Below are 12,619 nucleotides of genomic sequence, written 5' to 3'. Positions count from 1 at the left end.
ATTAGTATTCGTCTCAAGCACCAGTCTCAGCTTTGGCATTTGCTTATATTTCTTACCTTTTACAGCAGTACAAGGGTGCTGAATACTGGACTATTCGTGGATTATTATAAATTACCATATCTTCCAATTGCTCTAGGTAAAGAGCTCATGCAACCTTGATACTGAATCAATGAATTCTAATTTTTATTCTTTTGGAAGTCTTGAGGAATACCGTACTGTAATATAGTGTAAACATAGTTCAGGCATGCTTAGTTTTTCTGAGTGGGGGAGGAGGGGGAGAAACATTAGTTACTGCAGTCAACGTATTATTTTGTACATAGACGGTGGCAGTAAAGAAGTCACTGGTCAGAATTGTGCAATGTCTTAGCTTTGTTGTGTAATGGCACTTTGCTGTGTGCTGTATGGCTTAATGCATGACAGTTTGCAGTTCATTTGTTCTTGCCTGTACATTTGTTTATATAAATGGTTGTGAGGATTGTGTGCTGAATATTATTAGAAAGCCAGCCAACTTCAACATTGTGTTCTTAAATTTAGTCTTCAGCGTTTTACGTCATAATTTATTTGCTTTGTTTTAATATTAAGAACCTTTTATTTTGTGCAATTCTCCCCAGACCAGTCCTCTTTCATTTTTAAAAATCTTATTTGTCAGTGATTGTTTAGAATTTTACTCTTCAGTTGCATTCTGTGTTCAGTTTTTAGCATTATTCTCTATTTCTTTACATACCATTCTCCCTCTAGTGTCTTCTTTTTGACAGTTTTCATGCTCTTTTCCACAAAATATTCTCTCCTAAAGTTCAGCAAACATAAATGTAAAGAGAGAAACATATATTGTTTTATTCTTCTGTTCTAAATGTTGTAACACTTACCTCAGGTTGTTGTGATGCTTGTACAGCATGTATAGATGTGCAGCTCTGTCTGATTTACACTTTCCTTGATTATATTGTTTTTGTCAGGTATAATTCATTTCAGCTTCCTGTTCTACCTTTTGTGTTTTGTTGTCTCTATGTGCACAAATGTCTCTCTCAACTATACACAGCAGCTGTTTAAGATCTAACTCCTAAATGTAAGACTGCAATAATTGCATAATGGTATAAATATATATATAACAATACAGGTGTCACAGCTGTTGACAAAATCACAAAGGCTCTATACTAATTAGTGGCTACTCAGCTAATGGTGGTTTGCCAAAAGAATACTTTTGAAAGTTCAGCTCTTATGAAGTTAGTAAAATTTCTGTAGCTACACAAACCATGACCATGTACTGACGAAATTGTCCAAGGAACCACCCATTGTCGAGGAGAAAAAAGAGGGTTTTTTAGACTGATGGACATCTTGGACAGTGTCATTATAATATATAAGAAATGGGGAGGGAGGAGGAGGAGAGGGTCTCTTGTACAGGTGATTGTCTTGGACAGGTAGCTGTTAGAGCAGGTTCAACTAAATCCTCAGACTATTAACATGCATGGTTTATGTAGCTGTAGTAAAGTATTGAATTCTAAAAGATTCTGTAGATAACCATAACCCACTCTTCTTGGCCTCACTTACAAACCCTTATGTGTTCACATACTCTTAATTGTGTTCAGCTTTAAATCCATTTTATTTTCACCTCCTTCGTATCAATTTGTTTTTAGCTCTTGCTTATGGTTTTTGCCCTCCATCTTAAAGTTTGTTTTCCTTTCTGTTTCACGTTTTTCCCCCCTATCATTTTTAGTTTGCTCTGTGGTAATGTGCATGGTGCATGTGCTTGCTGTTTTCTTGCAGTGTCATGTTGTGGATAGTGCCCCAATAGATGCACCCACCCCTACTGTTGTCATGCCACCTGAGAGCCCCGGGCTTGAGTTCTTAGGCCCTGAGATGGCCAATTTGCAGCAGCTGCTGGCCACCATGACCACAGGTAAGGATTTTAGTTTTGCTTTTCATTCTGTCTGGACTGGTAACACATTGTTGAGTATGAGCACAGGACATCTGTGAGCGGACAGCCGATATCAGAGCATGCAGGGGAACTCAAAAACAGATAGTGCTTTAGTAGTTATATTTACTGGCATGTACATTTGTTTTTCAATTCAATGATGTGGTTTCAAACTGGCCTGAATGTAGTAACGAATCTATACTGAATTTGCAGTCTGAACAATTTTAAGTTTGTACAGATGTCTTTATCAAAGAGCTTACTTAAACTAATTTCCTGATCACATGTTGGAAGTGATAGGAAATTATCTGTTTCCTGTTGTGTGTTCTCAAAGTATAAAAAGTTCTTTATCTCCATTAAAAATTGGTGATTATGCTCTTAATTTTTATAAATTCTCAGCTTAGTGCCAGTTCTATAGGATGCACAAATTTTGCCTCGAACATCTTAATTTTAAGCTGTCAGACAGTCAAAATATGACTGGTCACTTCATGTGCTCATAAATTTGGAATGTGTGCATATTTCAACAATGTTAATATCGGGACTTTCTGTTTTTCCCTAGATGTGGGCTTTCTTTTTGTTGTGCTTTCTGTCTGAGATGTTGGGGAAAGTGTCATATAATAAAATATGTTCAAAGAAAAGCAAAAGGCATAGCTAACAGACAAAGGGTATGGATAGGGATCCAAATTCCTACTCTAATACTAATATAGATCTAGATTAGATTTAGTACTTACAATAAATAAAGGTTTTCATCTGTCAGTTGTTATCAGAATGGGTGTTTCAAAAAAAGCAAAAAGGAAAATGTCTAGTGTGCTTTGCTAGGTTGTGACTGTACTCCGCAAACAGCTTAATCCTGTGTGTGAAAGTCCACAAAAATCTATGTATCTAAAGTTTTTTCAGTGAATCATGGTTTTTAATTCATTTTGTAGTGAGATTGTTAAGTGACTGTCAAACAACAGGTTTAGATTGTGAAGCAAAGATTTAACTAGACAGTGGATATTATTTGTATAATCTAAAAAGCACCGGGTTCAGGTGTCTTGAAAGCGTATGGTTTCAGACTTGGATAAATGGTGGTTAGAGAGTGCCTGTCTATCTCTCCCTCCCTCCCTCCCTCCCTTTCTCCCTCCCTCCCTCCCTCCCTCCCTCCCTCCCTCCCTCCCTCCCTCTCTCTCTCTCTCTCTCTCTCTCTCTCTCTCTCTCTCTCTCTCTCTCTCTCTCTCTCTCTCTCTCTCTCTCTCTCTCTCTCTCTCTCTCTCTTTCTCTCTCTCTCTCTCTCTCTCTCTCTCTCTCTCTCTCTCTCTCCCCCCCCCTCCCCATTACTAACTGACTGTTATCATGTCTCTGTGCTCTTCTTTAACTCAGAATGTGAAACAAAGAAAAACAAAGTTTGTGCCCTTGTGCATGGTTATTTTAACTTGCATGGTTTGCTGGGAGCTTGGCTGCCTATTCTTTTTAGGTTACCCCTGTATATAGGATATTTGCAAAGGTTTGAAAAAAATGATGGTTTCATCATGCATCAAGAAATGGCATAGAAAGAGGCATACATTTCCGTTTCTTCAAACTGATTGTTCATATAGTGGGAGAATATGTGGCTTTGAGTTGTAAGAAGTGGGTCATTTCTTTGCAAGGGGTGCTTATTTATGATGCTTCATCTTTTGTTCAATAATGCCTTGGAAGACATTTTAAGTAATTTTGGCTACTGGCATATGTAGCGTATCGAATATGTGTAAATATTAATAACAACGATTATTTGACAGTGAAAGTTACATGGGAAAGATTTGATATAGCTCTACAACCTTGATAAGCATTGGAAAGGGTGCAAAATTTACCAATGCATTGTCAGGAAATGATTTACCACAACTCAGTTCCCTTGTGAAAGGAAGATGTTAGACTTTTGACTGCATCTCAAATGCTGCGTTGAAGTGAAGAGCATTGCGAGTATTGGGTTCAGATATTGGGGGGGGGGGGGGGGGGCATTTATTTGGTTTCGTAATGCTATTACAAGGCGATAGGGAAGATAGCTTAAGTTCTAATCCAATAAAAGGTTTGCTTTACAATACTGAAGCTCATTTTATCCGAAAATTCCTCAGTGTGAAAGTGTTTGCACTGAGTGTTATTAAAGCAGTTGCTCTAGAAATATCATGTTATGAAAACGATTGGCTTCAATATTGAAGTGCGCTTTTCTCTCGAAATTTCAGTTCTTGTAGTGATTAGTGAAGCTTACATTTTCCTAGATTTGTTACCAGTAACCTTTGTTAATCTTATAGTTCTCGTGAACGCCATAAATTCTTTCTGCAATGATACTTACAGGGTGTGAAATAGAATATGCGTCCTCATGTAAAAATTTTTTGGGCTTTGGGGCTTTTCCTCAGTTGCACTTGGTTTTTTTGTTTCATTTATATACATAGGCTTATGTTCTGCGAAATTATTTTGCAGTCAATTTATTCTATATACTTTCATGTGAATGTTTCTGTGACTGTCATGTTAAGCAGGAGAAACAAAAGATCAAAATATGACTGTGCATAATTTAGCTTCTGTGCCAAGTTTTAAGTGCTTGCAAAGAAGCTATCTCTTTGTATATTTGAAGAGCATTTCACTATTCATAGGCTTGCTTGAATTGATAGTCACAGGTTAGGTTAAAGGCCACAATTTGAATGTGTGAATGTGTATGGCGCATACCTGTGATGCATGGAAAAATGTGTGTGGGCTAATGTATAATCTACTACAGCTTGTTTTTATTCTGTGGTATGCGTTGTCAGATTGGGGGAGGGGAGGAATTGAAGACTCCAGGTAGGTAATTTAAAAATGTACCTACGTATTTTGCAAATGAACACTTTTACGTCTTTGCATTTATTTGGTGGGCTAAGGCTGAAAAAGCTATTGATAAAATTAATAGCTAAAACTACTGTATTCTGCTTCAAGGATGGGGACACCCTTAGCCCTGTCTTCCGAGGTGTGTTTGGCTCAGCAGTATAGTTGGCACAAGATACCCAGTTTTGCGTATTTATCTAATGACAGACAACACCTACAGATTTCATTCTTGGGTTCTATGTAATAGTGAATCTTCCTTACTTTGGGGCCAAAGGTGGTGAAATGCTAATATGTATGCACATGTTGCACAACTTCAAATTTCTTCAAGTCAGAATACAAGTTTGAAGAAGATTTTTGTACATAGACATTGTACATAGATGCCATGAATATGCTGGAAATGACCACTAATGTTCTAAAGAGCTATGGTAGGATAACGCAATGCCTCTCTCTACACTGGATTGGGTCGGGAAAACCTGAAGCAGCCCTGGCGTGGGTCCAGCTGCTCAGATTGTCTTGATCACTGCAGTGCAGTTCATGCTTTAAACTGTGCCCCATTTGTATCTGGGTGACTGGTACTGTGTTGACTTGCAAGCTTTATCACTGTTGACTTACTGTCTCACCTCTACCACTGGGATTTGTCATGTTTATCGCATTTCTCAAAAATTTCTTTTCAAAGTCAAATATTTTTCAATGAAAGAGAATTTTTTTTTTTTTTTCCTCCAATCCTTTGGTGTATGACATTGGTACCTCACCATCAAGGCAAATGTTTTATTGCGTATATCTTGATAAGTACAATTTGTCTTTCTTGGAACGAAATTTGTTAAACACAAATGTAATTAACATTTCAATGACCGCAACAGTTAGATACACTGCTGATTGTTTTCTAGTCCTGCAGGCAAAGCATAAGAAGAAAAAAGAAGAAACATTTTTCTATTTTTTTTACAGTCTATGAAAGTAGAGACAAGAATAAGGTCATCGAATGAGAAACCTGGTGCATAGAAAATATGATACAGCAGAGTTTGTTCATGCATTGTATTCACAAGTGTGACTCAGTTCATGAAACTATTAGAAAGTTTACAACCAATGAGTTTCATCATAATGCTTGTCATCTAAATGTTACAAAAGTTGATGTCATTGTTCCCTGTGTGCGTACCTAAATGCTCCAACTGGACTTCATATTGTAAGGAGTTATATTTCTCATTGTCATCAGGTTTAAATGTGAACATTTTTGGAGACTAAGTGTACCATTTCATTCTTTAAAAATCGCAAAACATGTTGCAAGAACGCTGGTAGTATAAATGATAATTAATTGCTCTCATAGCAAAATAAGGGTTGTTGTTTGGTTTTTTTGTGGTTTATTTTTTTTAGGACTATCACTGGTGGCATTTAACAATGCCCTCATTGTTTGACCTCGACAACTAATATGTTTTGGTGCAATAAATTCATCTTCATTGCATTTATCTCTGTTTGTTCCCTTTGTCTGGACCTTGTCACTTTCTTCTGTGTACATCGTACCTTTATAACACTTTGGGTCTCATTGTCTAAGTGTACTTTTATCATTTTATCGCAAGACAAAGGGAAAAGAAGAATGGTGCCTGTGTGGGGCCCATGTTCTCTTAACCTGTGCCATGTATTACCTAGAAAGAGTAGACACTTTAATCACACAAGAAGAGGAAAAAGATAATTGCTGGTTTTCTATCCTTGCAATTGAAGTGTGTATCTGTAAGAGTATGACTGGGCGTAAAGTACACTGTGTTACACAAAAAATCTACCAAGTATACCAGACTCTGGTGTTATCTGGTGCTCATTTCAACCCAGCCCTTTGTGCGTAGGCAAACTGACTGGTAAATTTGTTTCTATTGAGTCATGGGTCATGAACTTTTTTACTCCAATTCTGATGTGCCGATGAATTAAGGACGCTGTGGTGTGGTCTACTTCTTTTCTATTCTCATTTGGACCTGGAAGAATGTTGCTGTTGTCTTGCTGCGTCTTTAGGTACTAGAACATCACTGTTTCTAAGGCTTAAAAATTTGTCATTGTTCATAAGAATGGATAATGGTGGTTAAACAAAAATGCAACATTTTTATGGATATTACTAGAAATAAAGTTCAATTGAGACTTTTAGCTGTGCATTTTGCAGCGTTCTTGACATTAGAAACAGAAATGTCTGCACTTTTACCTATGTAATGTGATGAGTGCATTGCAGTAGTTTATGGTGAGTTCCATACAAATTTTGTGAGCTGCTGCTTATAAAAATTTGGAAGAGAGCTAATGACTTGGAAATGACTGAATAGAGCATCCTCAGTCCAGATCCTTTGAGACTGGTATTGTTCTAATAACAGCTGATCTTTGTTTCCACTAAGATTGGAGTTTCAGAGCACCTGTATACTTAGGATGGAGCATGTTTACAAACTTGTGGTTTAACACTTCAGTGATAAGGAATTTGTCTTTAATTTTTTATTTTTAAAGTTTGGAATAGATTTGTTAAGAGCAGAGAGGAAGTCATCAATTGCATACATAGGACTTGCCTGAGAGGTGGAAATTAGGTCTGTGCCTTATTTAAATCATCTTACTGAAAGATACAACAGGATTGTGAAGCCTATTTCAGAAATAATTCCAGTGAGCCTTTCACATTTTGTTGTATTGACTTTATCAATTTCAAATGTTCTACATGTTGCTGAAAAAGGTATTATAGGGTAACTCTTAGGTTTCCTGTGTTGAAAGTTTGCCTCAAGCAGTACATTATTAGTATTTAAGTTGTACCTACTACCTACGTCAGTTCTAATTGTTTTTTATACATCATTTCTGTCACCTGGCTTGTTTCATGCCTCTGCATCCTCTGATCAGTCTTCAAGTTTGTTTTTATTTTTTCTTTGCTTGCACAGTACAGATACAGCTTGTTTTGTTGTCATTTCATCTTTTTTAATAGTAAATTCTCGCACCTTTACTGGCTGTCTAAATGAGGGTCTCAAAGGATCTTTTTGACAAGTTGTAAGAAACACATATTCTTCTTAGACATAAAAAGACTAAGGCCATAATTCAGGAAAGTCATTTTTAAGTGAGCGCGTCACCAAGGACGACCCGCGATAGGTCACTTTGCAGGAAAAACAAGAAGGTATGCTGTGATGTTGTTGATGGTTCTATTTACCAAAAAGATTGTGCTGATTTTAATACGTTGACATACTTCCGTATAGAGCAGTTATATACTTACAACAGGGTTTTTGTACTCTTCCCTTTTCCTGGCTTCTTTATTTTCCTCACATTAAATACTAATTTAAGTTTTTTCTTTTGCCCCTCTGCCCCGTCTTTTCTGGTCTGCTTCTTCCCTCCCTTCTTGTTATTTGTCCCAACTTCACAGGTGAAGTCAATTCGAGTCGTACACATGTGACATCGGCCTCACGTAGCTCCCCATCATTTTCTTCACACGCTTCCATCGCCACTCCTTCAAACTCCTCTTTCTCCCAACCTCAAGACAAAAGAGACACACAAAAACAAAATTGTAATATTGACAGTTTAATCCCGACAGTCGTTAGCAACTTTGCCATGTTTAATGACAACTCACCTCCAGATCCCATTAAAAATATCACTGATTCAAACAAAAGTAGCAATTCTAGAAATACCCAGAGTATCCGACCCTCTTCCATAAATTTAGCAAACACTGGCAGTGGAAAGGACGAAAAGAGAACTAGTTCACCCGAGTATCTGGTTGGTAATGTGGCTACTCAGCCATTGATTAGTTCGGCTTTCTCCATTCTGAACCCCTCCCCAGTCATAAGCCCCTCCTCACCTATGATAAGTCCCTCCCCTTTGATAGACTCCTCCCACAACAAAACCCATTCTGCACGAACTACAACACAAAACCAACCACAGCAGTCAGAGACCACCTCTGTAATAACATCGCAACCGCAGTCTTCTTCCCAATCGCCTTCAACACGGCGAAGAAACGCTGCATCCCGATCCCGATCCAAATCTCCATCAAAAGTCCCACACCATCACCACTTCCACCACCACGCTCGTTCGCATTCGTCTTCACGAGTGTCTTCCTCTGGCCCTCAGTCTTCTCTCAAACCCTTGAGTATCAGTCCCAATTCCTCCTACACCCTCACTGCAGCAGCCACTGCATACCTCCGTCTGTCCCCTCCTGCTGAAGTGAAAGCCTCCAGGGTCCATAGTCTGGCTTCCTCTGGCAACGTAGAGGCATTGCATAGTTTTCTCATGGAGCGACCCATGGATGTCCACCTGGCCCTGAGCGAAGGAAGTCTGCCACTTCATTGCGCCTCAGAGAACAATCATGAAGGTGAATTACGAACTGAAATTTATACGGTTGTTTGATGAAACATGAGACACTGGTTTCATGTTCAATGGTTTTATGAAAGACTGGTGTATCTTATAGCATTTTTTTGTCATTTGGAGTTCTATTTATCTGAATTCCTCTTAAAATGTTTTCTCAGACCCGATGTTTGTCTCAATGGCGGGAAATTACAGTGTGGCACCCCCTCTTAATGAATGCACGCCTGGGAAATATTTTGTTAAATGTCCTGGATTAAAGTGATTATTATCATGCTGACCTGCCATGTCATACTTGTCCAGTACATGTATCCTTTTTACTTTTTAAAGTAAAATTACACCACCTTTATTTTTTTCAACCCATTGTGTAAACCTTGACCACATTTCTTTTTTAATTTTTACTTATAATCTAGTAAGTTCTTGCCGTATTACATAAGGCTGAAGTGGGGTCGTGCTGCTCTTCATTTTGTTTGATTCTCTGTGCATTACTCACTGTGTTTATCTCTGTCATGTCCTGTCAGCTTGTGTGAAGCTGTTGCTGGACAACGGAGCCAAGCCAAGCTGTATGAGAGATGACCGTGTGACTCCGCTACACATTGCAGCCTTCAAAGGACACACTGGGTAATCTCTTGACTTTACCTTAAAGGGTCTAGTTTTAGAGTCTATCGCTCCTCCTGCCTCCTATAACCTCCTCCCCCAGTTTAAAAATAAATTTACTTCCCCTTTTAAGCTGTGGAGAGAGGGGGTATAAAAGCTACAAGCAAACTCATAATTTGTCGACCCAATTCAAGATATCACACATGGTTGGCATTCTTATTGCTAATGGTGATTGCAAATTAAAACTGGTAAATGTCTTTTTCTCCCTTTTTCTCTGTTGTTTCTCTCTGCCATCTGCTTTTTTTCTTTTTCAGTCTGTGTGCTGTTTTCATTCAGATTAGATGAGTGGGTTATTCGTAGTTGTAGTAGTGTTGCATACTGCTACTTTTTTTTAAGTTGTTTATTTTCTCCATACTCTATTTGTTAAATTTTTATGTGACCTTTAAGGGTTCAGGATGCTAAAACACTCTTTCTCAACACTGATAGTTTAATTCCTGGAACTATTGCCACTTGAATAAATAAAAATAAAAATCCTTAACAAAGATTAAATCTCATTCTGTATGCAGTGTTCTGTCTGGGGAAAAGTATTGTTTCAAAATCATTCTTGCAATGTCTAGTAATGTGTTGCATCATGGTGATATCAGGCTCTCGTCAAAATAATGAAATTAAAGAAACTGACACGAGCAATTTGGAATGGATTTTTAAATTTTTTTTTTTTTTTTTTTTTTTTGGGGGGGGGGGGGGGGGTTGTTTTTTGTTGCTCAATGCTTTTTATGTCCACTTCAAAAACATATTTCTCTATGGATTTTAATGAAAAACATTGATCCAAGGCACAAAACATGTAAATTTGCAGTTTCCAAAGACCCTCTAATACATGTGACACCCTGTTGTCAAAACAGATCTTTTTTTAAATGTAAAGAACCCCAATTAATTCAAATCTTTTTAGTATGCCCTTCAGAAATGGTTAATGTCTTTTTGAAGGATTATGTCTATGACCAGAAATTACTTTTTAGTTCAAAGTCAAAAGTGATGACTTGGCGTGTTTCTCCAGGCGCTTATTCACATACTCAATGTCTTTATTACCTGGGGCAAAAACAAAACTTGTCGTAATCACTGAAGTTTGTTGTCTACGTGTGCCTGTTACATCAATTTTGTTTTGCTGCTTTTTACATTGTCCTCCATAGAAATCTGAGAGAAGCGGGTGGTTGAAGGGTGCCACTGGTAGGTGTCACTTCTTTACTTTCCCTCTGTTTGTTTCTGTCTGTCTTACTTTTTCCAGCACTAAATGTCCATTATTGTGTCAATGTGCTTCTCTACTTTACTCAAACAAACAAACAAATCTGAGAAGATTTTGAGATGATCTTTCTACCTTCTCAGATGCCTGCGTTGTTTGCTAAGCAAAGGGGCAGCTGTCAATGTGGCATCCGCCAGTAACCAAACTCCTCTGCATCTAGCAGTGAAGGCAGGACATCTAGAGTGCTGTCAGCTCTTGCTCAGGCATGGAGCTAATGTGCTGTTTGCTGGACAGGTATGAAGTGAAACTTAAGCTTATTTGTTTTGAGGGATTTTTTAATTACAATATTAACCGTAGGCCAGGGCAAGATCGACTCTGGGATCGATTCTTTCGAGTCCAAATGAGGACTCAAAGAATCGATCTCATTCACAGACTCAAAGCTTCTAGTCCGCCCAGGGTCGATGCCTCCCGTCTCCTTTTTTTAGCCTGGTTCCTAGCCTAGACTCCGAGAATCGAAGCAAGAATCTAAATCTCTACCGCACTATTACAGTTCTGTCGTGGGATAGGCCTAGGGCTGTCCTGTCCCACAGTCGAGTTTTTCTTTAAAAACAGACACCGCACCAGAACGTATAAGGCGGCTTCTTTGATGTTGGCTTAGGCGGAGTTAAAAATGCATTCCAAAAATTTCTTAAATATTGGCCAAATTTTAAAAATAATAAGATTTTCGTGATCAGCGACAGAAAATTAGCAAAAATTACGAGGGGAACACAATTTAATGGCCAATTACCAAGTTAAATTAATTTTTGTGAGTTTTGTTTACTTATGGGTTTTTTTTTTCACTATTTGAATTTGGCGTGCACTTGGCCTAGATACATGTAGATTCAAGACTGTGTCTTCAAGGTGGATGAATCGAGGTTGCATGTGCCCGTGCTCTGTTGCTTTGTATTAGAAAAAAAGAGAAAGAGAAAACAGTTTTAGGTCATCCTGTCGCTCCGATGTTGTAGCAATTCACAACTACTCGGGACTCAACGCAACAAAAATGTACTGTCTCAATAATAGGTGCGGTACATTACACTCCACTTCAAAGGTTTCAAAGTCAGACGGGTCCGTCCTGGGATGAACTGTCGTAGGCCTAGTGCGGTAGGGGCCTAAGGCAAGAAACAGCCAGTCATTCACTATCAATTGTCTCACGCAACCCCCCACCCCACCCCACCTTCCTCTTCCCCGCTATGAGTGAATGCTAAACTAGGTTTAGGCCTACTTCGTCGTGTCTACCGTGAAGCCCAGTACGAAACCACGCTGCACATAGGCAACTGCTACTTTGAATCTTGTTGCCCCACGCCCGCCTGTTCCAAATTAAATCATTCACTTCCTTTTCCTCTTTCTTTTGTCTTGAACGCTTGCTTTTGAATTTCACTGTACTTTCATTTTCACTGTACACGTATTCTTTTGTAAATCATATTGTGTGTTTTGAGTTGATATCATTGAGTCATCATATCTGGACGTCGATCTCTAGCCTGGGATTTTTTTTTATAAGCAGGAAAACACAGTTGTTTGTATGATTTGTAAAAATGTTTTGGCATACAATTACACAACGTCGACAATAACAAAACATTTGTCATCAAATCATGCTTTGACATATCAGGAAGCAAAGGATGCAAGAGAGAAGGAGCCTGTGTCCCACGCATTGGCAAGAGTGATAGAAGGGAGGCAACCCTACAAGCTTACCTACAACACTCAACACGCGCGCACACACACATACACACACACACACACATACACACACA

The 12,619-nt window shown here is 38.5% G+C and overlaps 1 protein-coding gene across 1 annotated transcript in view; it reads left to right on the top strand.

Annotated features, from left to right (window-relative positions):
• LOC101847871 (cortactin-binding protein 2) overlaps positions 1-12,619 on the top strand; it is a 52,102-nt gene that overhangs the window by 20,484 nt on the left and 18,999 nt on the right. Inside the window, exons 8-11 of the mRNA XM_005097355.3 lie at positions 1,762-1,894; positions 8,073-9,011; positions 9,523-9,622; positions 10,976-11,126. Of these exons, the coding sequence (XP_005097412.1) occupies positions 1,762-1,894; positions 8,073-9,011; positions 9,523-9,622; positions 10,976-11,126 (1,323 nt within the window). The remainder of the gene's footprint in view (positions 1-1,761; positions 1,895-8,072; positions 9,012-9,522; positions 9,623-10,975; positions 11,127-12,619) is intronic.

Source organism: Aplysia californica, unplaced genomic scaffold (genome assembly GCF_000002075.1).
Source record: "Aplysia californica isolate F4 #8 unplaced genomic scaffold, AplCal3.0 scaffold00152, whole genome shotgun sequence".
NCBI lineage: Eukaryota > Metazoa > Mollusca > Gastropoda > Aplysiida > Aplysiidae > Aplysia > Aplysia californica.
Note: the sequence above shows the minus strand (reverse complement) of the source record. Positions and strands in the feature narration are given on the sequence as shown.